Below are 15,390 nucleotides of genomic sequence, written 5' to 3' on the forward strand. Positions count from 1 at the left end.
ACGGTATTCACCTGCCAAACGCGTGGATGGGAAGCATCCATGGTCCATTGCAAGAAACTTGTTTTTCTTGCTCTTCATCAGCTCATGACATTGGGAAAGGAGATTATGAGCTTTCGAGAGCCGTCTGTAGGCGCTCTCGAGGTCCTGCGCACAGTTCTCCTGAGGAGTGTCCCTGAGCATCACGTGCCGACATGCGAAGACTTTCTCGTGCGATTGCTGAGGATGATGCGCGATGCTGCATGCATCACGGGTTTCCTGTGTTTTGGGCATGCCAACGCTCCAATAATCGAGTCCGCCGATCAGTTCTACGACAGATGGTACTGGGAATTGTGTGCGATAGCTATTCCTGCGGAATCAGTGACTTGCTAGAAAGTAGTAACATATCGACGCTTGGTCATGACATGCCGTTCTCTTTGGGCGCCATTGACTACAATTTCAGTGATCTGGCACGACCGGTTGTGTTCGACGGAAGGCGGCAGGCAAAGTTATCAAATTTGCCGTTGCCATTGCATCCATCCGCCTGTAAGCTCCGACTTTGCGACTTTGGAAGCCTGCGGGGCCAGCGGCCAAATCTTCCTCGTCCTTACTCGTTTCAACCTCATTGGCATACAATATTTGTTGCGTCGCTGCTGGCAAGCAAAAGACGATGCTCAAGAAACGGATGCACGAGTGACGACGGCGAAAATTGTTCGATCGTTAACGACGCGCCTCTTGCTGCCAATTTGCCTTCATGATCAATCTCTTGCGTGACGCATAGCTTGACAATTGCATCGCTGCTGCCGTGTCAACGACGATCATGACCTTGACGCAGCATCGAACGGCTTCCATCGCTTCCAGAAACCCTTCTATCGCGAAGCGCATATTCCAACCTTCTTGATCAGGTTCATCTTGCCACCGACACTGATCGAGTCGATCTAGTATGATGGTCAAGCTGAAGTCGTCGTCAAAGTGCGCGAGGATGTTGGCAAGAAGCCCAGCAAAGGCACCAAATGCCTTCTCGCCCGAGTCGCTACGCCAGTCAGAACCCTCCACCACTCTTTGGACTTGATCGTGATAGTCTCGCAACTTATCTGAATGCATCAGCACAATTTGATATATCAGACTGGCCATAAGATCTTGGATCGAGCATTTCTTGCGATCTGTCATCGTCCAATCCGTCTGACACAAGAACCAAGCCACTTTCTGCATGGCCGAGAGCTGAGTTCGCAAGGACTCTGCCAATAAGACGCAGCCTTCTGACAGCCAGATCAGATCTTTGGAGTCGAAGCGATGCCAGTTTTGCCCGCCGACGAGCAGCAAGCTTGACTCTTGTTGCGTCAGCCATCGCGCAAAATCAGGATCTTCAGCGAGCAGCTCCAGCGATGTCTCCATTGGTGCTCGAATTATCGCCCGCCGGTTATGGAACGCTCTCCCAAGGATGGCCTTGTATCTTTCCAAGTCCGTGTTGAAAGTATACGGTTCCTCGACTTTGATCCTTAGTGTTCTCCGGATACTGGCTAGGTATTCACCATCGGCTGAACTCTTGTGTGCCAACGCAATTGATTGCGTTGAACGCAGCCGCACACTCATGTCGTCAATCGTCTGTTTCATCTTGCTAATATCTTGGAGCAGGAGCGTGTCACTTTCCTGCTTGACTTGGCCCAATTGTCTTCGGATACGGGACATGGTTTGCATTTTGACCTTTCCTGGCGACACTGCATCTTTCCACCTTTGTCGACGCGAGGAGAAGTAGTCTGTCGTCTCTCTGGCAAACTTCACCACCAGGCCAAAAACGTCTGCGATCAAGTCTTGCAGTCTGTCGCTTGGTTGTAGACTGCGAAGCATGGCCAGACGCGGGAATGCATAAGTCAGCTCTTCGAGAGCGTCTTCAATGTCATTCTCCCGCTTGTCTTTGTGCACTACTACACTGAGTAGTACTGACAGTGTACCATAGGCAAAGCCGCCATATTGCTGATCGGCGGCTTTCACGATTTCTACGATACCTGAGAAGCTTTCCAGAAAATCTGAGAACGTCACCAGAAATCCTTGCACTCCTGTTGCAATCTTTCGACCTGTACCGCTTTTTCTCCTCGCACGCCATTGAGACATGCTTGAAGTAGCGATAAGAAGCTGCTGCTCTGCGCGTTTGGCAAGATCATTTCCTGGACCGGATTCTTCAGGATCGAGCGATATGATTTGAGAGTCTAGATCGTCCTTTGAAGACGAGTAAATGGTTTCCAAGCTGGAGCTCTTTCTCGTCAGCGGCACTAAAGTCTCGCGGGATGAGAATCTGGAGTCTTTCACATCGCCCAGTGTTTCCTTGGTCCAGGCTTCTCGATCGTCCCAGAGGTCGTTGGCCTCGCGAAAACATCTGAGACAATAGAGTCAGTTCTGTGAGAAGCAAGAGCCTCAGTATCATCTTCAGGACAAGCGTACCGTTCCCGCTGCGACTGATTTGTGAACCAGGGTTGTGCAGTGCCTGGCGGCGACGGCATATTGCGCCTCTGTTCAGAGCAATCAAAAGCTAGACAAGAAGTTCTAAAAGCTGTGCGGACCTTATGAGGATCAGGATGACCCGCGGCTGCTGCTTCACTCTTGGACGAGCTTTCGAGTCCCCGCGGTTGTGCGGCCGTCCTTGCTGTTGTGAGAAGCAAGCATCCTGGAGGATGGAGCGTGCAGAGATTACCTGCATATGGCGTGGCGCGTCCATGCACAATGGTGGTCACTCGCTCCTGCGTGTCTATTGATGCGCCATGCTGATGACGACGCTCACAAGCGACTCATTGATATCAACCTGAGCAGGTGTTCGGTTCCACAACATACCTCTCGCCTGACCTATGACCTACGATGTTGCGAATGTACACAACATTTCTTGCTCTTGCACACCAAAACAAGCATGCAGTACTTGACAGCAGCGGCTTCCCCACTCGAAGCGCCAGCAGTGCTCCGAATACGTATTTGGCAGTTCCCAAGCGAACCGGTTGCACAATCTTCAGCCTCACGAAGCGAGCCTGAGCACGAAAGTGGAGCTCGCGTAGCAGCAAGGTCGCTTGACAGGAGGAACTCATAAACCACCTCAGCTCTCCACTGCCCTTTCACGCTGCTTTTCGACTGCGATTTGACTTGGGCAATCAGGGCAAGATGACCCCCACAAACCGCTCAGTTGGTGCTCAAGCTGTATGACTTTCGTTCCATACTGAAGTTGCACTTCATGGAGCTGATGTGGATTGGTTGCAGGGTACACCGGCTGAGAGCAAATCGAGTCTGGAGTACACCTATATGCGATTACTCGAGCAGCGCATTGCTCAACTCGAGGCTGTGATCGAAAAGGGTGTGACAAACCCCGCAGAAAAGGTTGATGAGAATGATTGCAGAGGGGTTCGTTGATATCAGGCGCTGACTCCTGCCTAGAGGGACGATTCGAAGACTGACACTATTGACAAGAAGATTGGGTCGGATGAGGAATTGAAAGATAAGAGCGAGGAGAAAAGTGCAACTGCTGGAGCTGAAGTGAGCAAGTCAGACGAGGTGCGAACGTTGTCAAAATGTTGAAGTAAAACTGACTGCTCTACAGAGCAAGACCAATGAAGACGAAACGAAGACTTCTGAGAAACAGAGCGGAGATAGCAAAGATGAGGATACAAAAGGCGAAGAAAAGAAGGCCGACGATAGCAATACTGATGATGGCAGCCGCGTGCGCAGTGTCATATCCAAGGTGCGTGGCCATCACTGCCAGCTGCCTATCTTCTAACAAGACCTAGTGGAACGAGGTCACTAATGATTATGAAACCTTGAAAGCCGGTAATGTTGACTCCAAGGAAGACAAAAGTCAGACCAAAGTCACAACGTTTCGAAAAGTTATGGACCGCGACAACGAGAGAAAGTTGAAGCACGAAGCCATAGAGATCAAGTCAGCGGAGCTCCGCAAGCTATTCCTGGAATGCAGTCGACATCGAGATCCTGTCAATTTTCAGCATGATGAGAAGCTTGAGCTGAAGTCGCCATTTCTGGACTTCGCCTGGTACCACGATGACTTTATGAAGGCCTGCGAGCCCCATGAGTCAGACTCACCAGCACGAGCAGAGGCTCGAGAAGACTTGAAGCAACTACTGGGCCTTGTCAGAAAGTCATCATCAATGGAGCCGTATTTCAAAACTCGTGAAAATATCGAGAGTGCGGGAACGATCAAGTACGAGCACCTTTGGAGCCTTTTCCCGATGGGGGAGCGAGTCTACGCAAAACCGCTGGCCCCGACGTTTCCAGATATCCAGATGTTCGAAGTGTGGTATTGCGCCACAACTCCACCTGAGTCGCATGAGACTCCGCACAAGCCCAAGACAACGAAGCTCTACTTGTTCGGCTTCGACTGCGATGGCGTTAAAGTTGATCGATACTATTACACAATGGAGATCAAAAAGTTCGAAGGAGAACGATCGATAGACATGCTTGAGATTTTCCCAACTCGCTTCTATCGCAACTCAGATCGACAGCGGGACGATAGTGCTCTGCAGCAGGAACTGCTTGATCGCGGACGCAGATTCATCGAGCTAGCAGTAGCGGATACAAAGGAGAGCCAGCGATCCTATTATGGAACCGCCATCACACAGGTCAACGCTCAGTCAGCCTTTGCTGGCATGGCATCTGGTCGCGATGACACCGAAACAGCCGCATCACATTCAGACGACGAGGAAGACAACAAGATAGGCATCAAATCATTGACGCCGGACATCAGAGGGAAGATCATAGTAGACAACTACTCGTTTCAGCGATCGAAGAGGAACCCAGTCGCATATGTGAACCCACCTCTTGGACGGGTTGATGGCTGGGTCCTCCTTGATCTCGATTGTGCATGGTAAGCCGAGCGTGGTGTCACATCACTATTGCGAGCTGACAATGGCACAGCCGCGCTTGTCAAAGCAGTGTCGCGCTGCAGTGGAAAGTTCAGCCTACGGACGATCTCCGACACCAAGTAGAATCGTTCCAGGAAAGTGAAGAACGATTGAGAATGTGCCCACCCAAAGTGCTTGGGTATGCACTCAGGCAACGATTGTGGGCACAGTTCCGGATCAAAGACATCAGTAATTCTGAGAACAGCGCAGAAAGCGGGCACTACTTTCAAAAAGAGCTACAACTGGACTCCAAGTACAAGGAAACTCTGATGGCTTTCATCACTAATCATGAGTCGTCTAGGAAACGGCGGAGTCAACCGAACAGGAAACATTCTATGCCAGAGACGTTCGACATCGTCGAAGACAAGGGCAAGGGCCTGGCGATACTGCTTCACGGAGCCCCAGGAGTGGGCAAGACTTTGACTGCTGAGGCCATTGCCCTTGCCACAGGCCGTCCACTTGTTGTCGTCTCGGTGGCAGAAGTTGGCACCGATGCCGCAGATGCGGAAGCACGTCTCAGCGACATTTTCAGCGACGCCGCCCGTTGGGAAGCGATTCTCCTCATGGACGAGGCCGATGTCTTCCTCGAAGCACGTGAGCGAACGGAGAACCCGAATCGCAATGCCCTCGTCAGCGTTCTCCTTCGCAGTCTGGAATATTACGAGGGCATCATCATCCTCACGACGAATCGAATCCGTTCGTTTGATGTTGCGGTACAATCTCGCATGCATCTCGCTATCCAATATGACGATCTCAGCCCCGAGCAGAAGTCTGCCATCTATCGTAACCTGATCGACAAGATCCCGAAGTCAAAGCTTGATCGTGAACTGAAGGAGACTAAGAGACTGGAAAGAAATCTGGAGATTTTGTGCAGAAGAGGCAAGATCAATGGACGTCAGATACGAAACATTGTAGCGAGTGCCATGGCTTTGGCAAATCACAGAAGTGATAACGAGGAGAAACTGAAGGGGGTTCTGACATTCGACGACTTGGAAGCCGTGCACGAGATGACAATGGACTTCGTAACGACGCTGAGTGAAGATACCTGGAAGACGAGGAAGTTTAATGAGGCTGGGAGGTAGGGGGGTCGGATGGGAGCGGCTGCCCACCGACCTATGCACTAGAAGAATTGGATCCGCAGCATGAATACAGTGTTTTGGGCTGATAAATCGTGAAGATAGTGCCGGCCAGGACTATCTTAGATCATTGCATGTTCATTGGTCTGCATACGTACATTAGGTCTTTGAATGGTGCTCCATCTATGGACCCAAAACAACAGCTTCCAAATGAGTGACTTCCTCAAGTCACAGCGGACTTGCTCCACATATTCGTTCAACCTCTTGGCTTTACGCTCTACCACCTGTCTTTCCGACTCTAGAGCTTCAGGCCTCTCTCCTCAGCCCATCGATCCAGCTCAGTAACACTGCTGGGTAAGTGTTGTATACCCTCTGGAGCTTCGTGCCATTCCATATACGGATGCTTCTTCCAGCCTTCAGCTTCAAGGAGACTGTCTCGAGTCGCACTAATATAGACCAGTTCCACGTCACGTTTAGGGTGAGGTTTGCAGAAACTGCGACACAGGAGCCAGATTCCTACATGTTCACCAAGATCAACTTCAGGCTCTTTCAAGGCGGACTAGATCAAGACATCCTAGTGCGTACCTATTTGCAAGACCAGCTGCTGGCCTGTCTTACTCAGACAGACTTGATTGAAATCCCGATGTCGCTCGCCTCGACGTGATGGACCTGGGTCAGGGTGAGGGAGAGGATCTACAGCAATGTGTTAGCGGTGGTGACTCCAAAAGACCATTCGGCCACTTCATGCTTGAGACACGTTTACCAAATGGCTGCCCTGCATATTGGCTCCCATCGATATTGGTAATCTGCAATCCTCCGCCGAAAAAATGGCAAAAGTGATCCACCTCCCAGTTGCCCTGCGCATTTATCCGGAAGATCACATCTGCACGTGGCTGCATTGCCGGAAGTCCAAACTCACGGCCGCCCCCAGACGGGTGCACAACATCCTGGTTCAGAACAATCTGGTAACGCCAATGAGGGCCCGTGGTCAGGCGGTAGCGTTCTTGAAATATGAGATCCATGATAGGTAAGTCATTTTCGGCCAGACTGTGGGTGTTGTGTTCGTGCATATCGCCGGATGCGGCGCAGTGAACCCACTGCACGTAGATGTCGGTGAGCCTAATAAAGGCGGAAACATGGGTCAGCAACTAATTTGAGCTAGTCGGCTCCGTATCTTGACACGCAGATTGAGGTTTTCGTGGAGTGGTTGCCGTCATCGCTGTACTTACGGTTTCGGTCCAAATACCGATTGAATGTGGAAGTGAATTCTGAGAGGATGGGAGTGTAAGCAAGGCAAACTTGATCGATCGTGGTACGAACATTTTGACACTCACGCTGCATGACAGATTTTACCGGACTTCTCATCGCCATAAGTGAATATGAAGTAGAGATCTTGACCATTCCGCTTTTCGAGATCGGTGATCGATCGATATTGGCTGTTGGCGAGGTCGTTTGGACCACCGAAGGTCATGTCACCGTTGCCCGAGTCGATAGTATGAGCGGATGTGAATGACCAGAATAGTAACAGAAGCAAATTGTTGACTGTAGAGCACAGCATGGTTGCTGACGGTTAAGTGAAGAGTCCAAGACTCTGCCTTGAGGTGACAAACTTCGGACAGTGCTTGGATTGTATGCTGCTGCTGCTGCTGATGGGATATACGACGCACTTTATGTATGCGAGAAGCGAATAGCACGGAAAGGGGTCCATGTCTTTGCTTATCCCAGTCGGAAGGAAATGTTTGTGTGACAAAAGTCTACCACGAAGTGAGAACGCGTTGTGTTCTATTTGCGTTGTTCTGGTCACACATCAGGACTTAGCAACGAAGCGTGTCATCTGCCGAGGACTCAACTCAACTGTACTCTCGCAGATAGCGATAGCGTTCGTCAAGATCAGGTTTTGACGACTGTTCACATATCAAAAGTTGAAGTTGTCAACCTCTTTTTAGAAACAGCTACAAATACGGTTCGTATCCGATGCAAAAGATGCATCTCAGCGACAAGAGACGCCATGCGAGCAGGGGATAGTAGTACGGCAGCTTCGGAGTCGTCGCGAGGCCAGACCTTCTACGGTGCTGGCAATGCAAGCGGTATGCCTTTGTGCACGGAAAGCCTGTAGACACGAGCTGATGTTAGAAACTTCGCAAGCATGAAGGTCGCAGAGAACGTGCGTCAGGGGTCATAACTTTACCTTCGGCGATTTGACTGGAGACTCTATAACTTAAATGATCACTATACCATTCGTATCGAACCGTTAGTCCGGATATAGAACATAAGAACAAGAGCCGAAACAGTCGGTGAGCGCGAAGAAGATGACCTATGTCATGATAGACAGGGCTTTCCTCAGTTTTCAAAAAGCTGAGCAAGCGCGAAATTCCAAGACACGAGATCCGCGGACATTATTTAATCAAATCTCGCGATGAAGCTGCACGGTCTCTTCTCCGCTGTTTTCTTTACATTGACGTTGGGAAGCTTCACAGTCGAGAATACCGCATTGGCTGGCATTCACCCTGACGAGGTAGAGAAATGTCTCCCATTTGGATGTATGTTGGTTCCGTCTTTGATCCACTGGAATTCTGACAGAGCCGCTGACTCCAATCCCTCGTGCAGATTGGTGTGGCGACAATCATTCAAACACATGCTGCGGATCCATGATATGCACACGCATCTATAAAGAGGCGCATCAAAAGTGCCACAATTGTGCAGGTCAAGGAGCCAGCTGCAAACATGGACGAGTATGCTGTGAAGGACTTGGATGCGATGAAGCCTATGGGGAGTGCGTTTAGGTGGAGTACTGCCCGAGGATGGAAGGCCGATGCTACGGTCTGGGTGACGTGACGGAGACGTATGATGAGCAGGTCACTATCACTGAATGAATGAGTATGTTCGAATACGAATTCTGTTTGTTGCTACGATCCTGTGATATTTTTGAAGCACTAAATTTACGGTCGAAAGGAGTCAAACTACTGATTCCACAGCTCAGGTTGATCCGGGGAAGCAGTGAAAATTATTGTCAACGTGATATCTCAGCTATGGCACAGCATTGCTACGATGGCACTATCATCGTCCCAGCCAGCGCAAGAAGAGCTCGCTGGGATTCTCCCTTTGACTGTTCAACGATGTGCATGACATGACCGTAAATCATGTCTCGTCTTTACGTGAACATATGAAGAACTCAGCAAGTTGAGATGACAAACGTGTTAAGGCTGAAGGGTCGTAAGATACATGAATCGATCGACTCGATCACCACTCTCCGCGAAAGGACCGAGAGAAGCACAGTTTCTTCTCAATCGCGATACATAAAAGCCACCACTCCAGCCACAACGAAGCTGGACGCCGATAAGAAAGAAACACTAACGAACTCCATCCTGAGAGGTCACTGAGTACCGCAGACACAAGAAGTTCCGACATCATGAACAGCGCCCAAGAAACACTCATAGCGCCGAATGGACTCCCGCTTTGGTCTGTGGCGCCTTTCGTGGTTTGCGAGCGTTGGGCCTGATGTGACAAAACCAGCAATACGGCAAGGGATATCCAAGCGCATCAGAGCAAGCAGGAGATTGATCGCAGTAGTGGGAGGAGAGATCATTCAATTGTTTTTGCTCTACATTAAAAGTGTAGTTCTTGATTTCTGTCTTTGTACAACGATTCTAACAAAAGGTGATCCTATCGGATCATGCACGCCACGCCACCATCTCCGTCTGGTAGGAGAGCAAAGAGGTATCTCCGATAATGCCATCGAACAACCCTCACGCCCCTCATTTGCTTTATTGCTCACGGCATCTTCGTCATCTCCTACTCATTTCCATACCCTTTACGATGCGAGAAACCACCGTCTCTCAATCCAGCTTTCTCAACCGGATTCTCTGCAGCAGACTGATTGCCGTCCTTGACTTTCACCTTCTCCCACTCAGCCTGTTCCTCACTGCTGCGCCCTGTCTCCTCTTCTTCTTCGGGTGATTCTCTGCCCTTCTCCTTGTCGTGTTCCTGCATCCTCAGCCTCATGCGTTCCTCTTCAGTAAGTTCCTCGTGACCCTCGGCTTCTTCCTTGCGCTTGGGAGGGCCACTCATTTGCCATTCCATCAATTTCGCAAAGGCGCCGTTCTTGTCGGCTGCGAGCTCGCGGTAAGAGCCCATTTGTGCTACTTTGCCATCAGATCCAATGCATATGATGGTGTCTGAACGTTGAATTGTGGACAGTCTGTGAGCGATGGAAATTGTCGTATTGTCGCCTCGTAGCAGGGATTGCAGGGCTTCGTTGACGAGCGTCTCCGATTCGGCGTCCAGAGCTGAAGTGGCCTCGTCCAAGATCAGGATATCAGGCTTCTTCAACAAAGCACGAGCGATGGCGATGCGTTGTTTCTGACCGCCGGAGAGTTGCGTGCCGCGGGCACCGCAGAACGTTTCAAGGCCGTCGGGCTGTACGCACGGTTAGCATGATTCTTTTTGAATAGCGCTCCACAACTCACAAAGTCGCTGATAAAGTTGCAGTTGGCTTGACGCGCAGCTGCAACAATCTCAGCCCTCGAGGCCAACGGCCTGCCGTATGCGATGTTTTCCGCAATCGTTCCGGAGAATAGTACTGGCTCCTGTCCGACGTATCCAATCTTGCGCCGCAGTTGCTTGGCATTGAGTGAGTTGATGTCCCTGCCACCGATGGTAATGGTTCCTCTTGTAGGCGAGTAGAAACGCATAATCAAGCTAGCAACAGTGGACTTTCCAGCTCCTGATGGCGCGACAATGGCGACATTGCTTCCTTGAGGAATTTGAAAGTTCAGGCCCTCGAAGATCGAGACTGCTGGTCGAGTTGGATATGCAAAAGCGACATCCTTGAACTCGATCATGCCGCGAGCACTGCGCACCATGTCACCTTTCGTCGGGCTGATTGTCGGCTCACGGTCTTGAAGCTCAAAAAGTCGACTTGCCGCTCCCACGCCCTTCATCAGCTCGGAGTAAAAGCTCGACAGGCCGAATACACTGCTTCCTGCGTAGCCGGTGTACATCAAGAAAGTTGTCAAGTCGCCCACACTCATCGCGCCTTGCCTCACCATGCCACTGCCGATATACAACAGCGCCAGGAAAGTAGCATTACCCATAAAACCAGAAGCCGAGAAGAAAGCAGCTGAAATGAATGCCTCTTTTCGCCCAAGTCCGAAAATCTTTCGCACTTGCGTGTTATAGCGATTGACTTCCTGCAATTCTCCAGCAAAAGCCTGGCTGGTCCGTACATTGCCCAATCGTTCTTCCGCAATCTTGGTCAGTGTTCCCAAATTCTTTTGTATTCTTCTTGACAAATTTCGAATCGCTCGTCCGTACAAGAAAGCACCAACCGCCACGGGCGGGAATGCAATCGCGAGCACTCCCATCAACTTGACGCTCATGTAAGCCATCATGGTGAGCGCCGCGGTAGCTGAGACAATCGATCGCAGTCCATCCGAAACGTTCTGGGTGATTGACTTGCCAACAATGATAGTATCACTACCCAATCTGCTGATCAAATCTCCCACGCGATTGGCATCGAAGAATTCGGCGTTTTGCACAAACGTACGTCGGAAAAGCGAGCTTCGCAGTTTCGTAACAACGCGCTCGCCGACGATACGCAGGATCACGATACGACCGTAGTTCGCCGCGGCACCTGTCATGAGGATCGCGGCCATGGCACCAACAAAATGTTCCAGTTTGAGACCAAAAACAATGCCTTCTTCCTGGGTCGCTGAATCGAGGATCTTGCCAATACTGAAGGGGACGGCCATGGTAACACCGCTGCTGATCAAGAGCAAAACGAATGCGATACTCAATGACTTCACTTCCGGTTTGGCGATCCTGAGCAATCTCCAGACTTCGCCTCGTGAGCCACCGGTCTTCCCTTCACCATCTTTGCCGTAACTCGACAATTTGGCGCTGAGATTGATTTGCGACGCCTGTGCAGCTTTTGCAGACTTCTTGAAAGTCACAGATTCATCCTCCTCCTCGACTTCAGTGGGATCACTGCTCTTCTTATTGATCGTGTTCTTGTACGCTGTCTCTTTATTGCCATGCTGAACCACGTTCAGAGATTCACTCTGTGAAGGCGTCGTCCGTAATGACCGGGCGGGATGTATGCGTGCCGTCTGCGAGATCAGAGATGTCGTTGTCGGCCTTGAGGACTGTACGCTGCGCTGTGTAGACAGACATCGCAATTGCTGTGCTATGCTTGTCCTGTGAAGGGCGGATGTTGTCGTCCAGGTGTGAGTTGCTCGATTGGCGACTTCGGTCCGTATTCTATGAGTGAACAGGGCACCGTTCCCAAGACTGTCCCAGGCGCGACACGCGATTTGTGGCCCGCGCATAGCCATGGCAGTGATCCGTCACTCGCAGGACGGACTGTGGTCGGTGTTGGGCGTTATCGTTGTGCTCGGCGAAAAAGCGACATCGTCGTGGTCTATGACGAGTTCTGTTGAGAATGGGCCTCGTTGGCCAGGTGTGGCGACTGCAGACTGAGCGATTGATGATCCTGGATCCAGCGATGGCACGGCGTTGGCAAACACAATGCAAGGTACGGGTGCACAAGAAGTGTCCTGGCGATTGATTGTTGCGAAAGTGCCCGATGCAATGGGTCGATGGAGGAGTTGCCGCTTCCCGGAGGTGAGCTTGATTCCGAGGTCGCGCCCACGAGCCCACATGCCGAAAGCTTGTGAGGTCGCGTCACGCCGCGCGCGCCAATACACAATTGAAAAGGAACAACATCGTAAATATACAGCTGTGCGTGGTATACGGATAACTGTATACTGTGTAGAAGCTACATTGTGTCGTCGACTATTGGTACAAGCTCGACCAGGAGCCGCGTGCCATGCTACTGCTCTGCGAGCAAAAGTGCAAGCTGCGTTCGTGAAGGCTTCGATGTTTCTCATACCTCCTACTCAAAGCGCTGACGAAGACACTACTGCCCGAGCATCGCAGCAATGCCGTCTTCATCGACTCCGCCCACGCCTTGGCCAAAGATTTCGTCGTCCACATCTCCGCTCGGTCGGTGGCTCATCTTCCGTCGCTTGAGTCTTGGGTCGCCAGGATTGCCGTCTGATGATGATGATGGAATCTCACCGGATGGTCCTCTGACAGTGCCTTTGAGTGAATCCAGAGTCGCAAGAAACGCCTGGGCTTGTGTCGCTGCATCGTCGGCAGCTGTTATGGTGGGCTGCGGGACGAATGCTGGCGGAGGCTCATTTCGGTTAGGAGGTTGCTCTTCTATCGGATCTGCTCCCGTAGGGTTGCTGAATGGCGCCTCCAGAGGTGCCATGTCAATCTGATCAGTGTCGTTCGCCTCACCAGGTGGCGTGAAAGATTCAATCTCTGGAGGCGGAGGGGTGAAGCCTTCGGTCTCGGGTCGCTCTGGCTCGATGCCATTGCCGTTGCCGTTCACAGGCGACGGCTCAACTCCACGCATGATGCTGTCCTCCACGTCTCTGATGACCGTTTCCATGCTGTCTATCTTCGCGCCGAGATCACGCGACGTGGCTTCTTCTTGCGCAAGCTGAGCGCGGTTTGTCGCAATGAGCTTTTCCAGCCCGTCCAGGAGTTGCCTTCGAGAGTTCATACTCGCTTCGACCGCATTCTGCGCCGCCATCAAGTCTTTGACCAGGCCCCTTAACTTCGCTGCTCGCACAGGAGCGCTCGGCACGACGGTCGCTGGATCTGTCGTTTCTGCGTACTTGGCGTTGGCGGCCGTGACGGGGGTTTTGCTGGCAGTTTCTGCTTTGTTCAATGCCGCTTGGATCTTATTGATAGGCTCCAGCTCTGGTGCCACGCTGCCACTTCCACCGCCGAACAGGCTGCCCCCTAGTCTTCCAACACCTCCTCCCAGCTTGCCTGCACCCTTGGTCTTGTCCACTTCGTCCAGCTTCTTCTCAACGCTCTGTTGAACTGGCGCGTCGAAAATGTTCCTCTGCCGCCAGACCTCCACAACTCGTCGTATCTTCCCTTGCACGTCCGGGTTCGCGGCTTTGTACGCGCTTGCTGTCGCGTCTGCAATCACAGGTTCGAAGGCGATCTTAAAGTCCATCTTTCCTCTCGCGCGAGACTGCTGCACGACTTCGTTGGCCAGATAGAGTAGATTCAGCTTCTTGTTAGCGGTGGGCGATTCCTGCAAAGTGGCCACCCACAGCTGGGCCGTCTGCGCAGCGTATCGACGATGAAACATAATCCATTGCGCGACAGTCACGATGCTATCTTGCGATTCATTGAGAGAAGTGAGTTTTCCTTTAACGTTATCCTCGTTGTAGGACATCTTGTCGACGGCACTGCTGCTGCGATGTGAGCGGACGCTCGAGATGTCTACGCGCTCACGGTGAAGGTGTTGTGGTCAAGAAAGAAGCGGAAGAAGAGGGTTGGAGTTGCACGAGCTAAACAGCAGTTGGCAGCTAGCACGGGTCTACCCGCTCCGGGGATCCACTCGTTCATTGGCAGCAGCTGCGACTGCGACTGCGTGTCTATTGAACCCAACAAGTTGCAGCAAACATCACTCTCGCTCACCACTTTCCACGCACAACACCCTGCGCAAGACATTGCGATCAAATACAGACAAACAGTGCCACACATAGTCATGGCGGACCGCTTCCCTTCGCTGGAGGAATTTGACGAGGGTACATCGTCTCCTTGAACGCTCCACCACGCGCCAACTAATCCTCCAACACAGGCAAGACAGAAGCCACCGGCGCATCCGCCCTCGACGACGTTGACGAGCCCTCCGATTTCCTTGCCCGCGAACGCGCAGCCCTCGGCGAAGATGCCGAGCAGTTCACATCCTCCGCAGACAACACCGCGACCGTAGCCGATGCAGACGACGATGATGACGACTTGCTAGGCGGAGGTGGACCTGCTCCCTCGAACGGATTTTCCGCCGGCAATGATGACATGATGGGTGATTTTGAGAGCTCATTCCCCTCCGTCAACACACAAAACGAGCAAGTCGCGCCCGGAGGCACCATCACAGGCTCAGCCGCTCCTTTCCAAGCACCACGACCGGAAGAGTACGAGGCTGAGCCGGATGTTGTCCGGGAATGGCGCGAGCGACGCGACTTGCAGATTCAGCATCGCGATGAAGTCAGCGCATCGAAGAAGGCGGAGACAGTCAAGGCTGCCCAGGAAGCCATTGATGACTTCTACGAGCAATATAACAACAGGAAAGATAAGCAAATCGCGCAGACAAGGAAAGAAGCGGAAGAGTTCTTGAAGTCGAGGGAAGATACTACTGCAGGTGGCACCAGCTGGGAGCGAATCGCAAAATTGGTAGACCTGAGCGGGAAGGGTTCATCAGGAGGTGCTGCTGGTAGCCAAAAGGCGAAGATGAGGGAGCTGTTGATCAGTTTGCGAAAGGACGAGAAGGCTCCCGGGGCAACCGGAGTCTAGAGGACACTGAACGCAACATTCCGCTCTACGAGCCTGCGAACCACACGCGGGCGAAGGACTCAGCC

General features: G+C 51.8%; 6 protein-coding genes across 6 annotated transcripts; 2 read left to right on the forward strand and 4 right to left on the reverse strand.

Moving 5' to 3' along the window:
- Positions 1 to 696: 696 nt before the first annotated feature.
- Positions 697 to 2,474, reverse strand: CKM354_000882300 (uncharacterized protein; the record flags this gene model as incomplete). The annotated part of the gene is made up of 2 exons (XM_044804218.1): positions 697 to 2,350; positions 2,416 to 2,474. The coding sequence occupies 2 exons, from the start codon at positions 2,472 to 2,474 to the stop codon at positions 697 to 699; spliced, it is 1,713 nt and encodes a 570-aa protein (XP_044660153.1).
- A 646-nt stretch (positions 2,475 to 3,120) lies between these two features.
- CKM354_000882400 (uncharacterized protein) lies at positions 3,121 to 5,950 on the forward strand (the record flags this gene model as incomplete). The annotated part of the gene is made up of 6 exons (XM_044804219.1): positions 3,121 to 3,156; positions 3,217 to 3,333; positions 3,391 to 3,507; positions 3,554 to 3,694; positions 3,741 to 4,831; positions 4,882 to 5,950. The coding sequence occupies 6 exons, from the start codon at positions 3,121 to 3,123 to the stop codon at positions 5,948 to 5,950; spliced, it is 2,571 nt and encodes an 856-aa protein (XP_044660154.1).
- A 292-nt stretch (positions 5,951 to 6,242) lies between these two features.
- Positions 6,243 to 7,502, reverse strand: CKM354_000882500 (uncharacterized protein; the record flags this gene model as incomplete). Its single annotated transcript, XM_044804220.1, has 5 exons — positions 6,243 to 6,460; positions 6,530 to 6,637; positions 6,708 to 7,063; positions 7,174 to 7,212; positions 7,279 to 7,502. The coding sequence occupies 5 exons, from the start codon at positions 7,500 to 7,502 to the stop codon at positions 6,243 to 6,245; spliced, it is 945 nt and encodes a 314-aa protein (XP_044660155.1).
- Positions 7,503 to 9,736: 2,234 nt separating this feature from the next.
- On the reverse strand, positions 9,737 to 12,276 carry CKM354_000882600 (uncharacterized protein; the record flags this gene model as incomplete). The annotated part of the gene is made up of 2 exons (XM_044804221.1): positions 9,737 to 10,360; positions 10,411 to 12,276. The coding sequence occupies 2 exons, from the start codon at positions 12,274 to 12,276 to the stop codon at positions 9,737 to 9,739; spliced, it is 2,490 nt and encodes an 829-aa protein (XP_044660156.1).
- Positions 12,277 to 12,860: 584 nt separating this feature from the next.
- Positions 12,861 to 14,204, reverse strand: CKM354_000882700 (uncharacterized protein; the record flags this gene model as incomplete). Its single annotated transcript, XM_044804222.1, has 1 exon — positions 12,861 to 14,204. The coding sequence occupies one exon, from the start codon at positions 14,202 to 14,204 to the stop codon at positions 12,861 to 12,863; it is 1,344 nt and encodes a 447-aa protein (XP_044660157.1).
- Positions 14,205 to 14,519: 315 nt separating this feature from the next.
- On the forward strand, positions 14,520 to 15,325 carry CKM354_000882800 (uncharacterized protein; the record flags this gene model as incomplete). Its single annotated transcript, XM_044804223.1, has 2 exons — positions 14,520 to 14,559; positions 14,613 to 15,325. 2 exons carry the CDS (start codon positions 14,520 to 14,522, stop codon positions 15,323 to 15,325), a joined length of 753 nt encoding a protein of 250 aa, XP_044660158.1.
- Positions 15,326 to 15,390: the final 65 nt, after the last annotated feature.

The sequence above is a fragment of the Cercospora kikuchii genome (genome assembly GCF_019650295.1).
Source record: "Cercospora kikuchii DNA, contig_00005, whole genome shotgun sequence".
Classification (NCBI taxonomy): Eukaryota; Fungi; Ascomycota; class Dothideomycetes; order Mycosphaerellales; family Mycosphaerellaceae; genus Cercospora; species Cercospora kikuchii.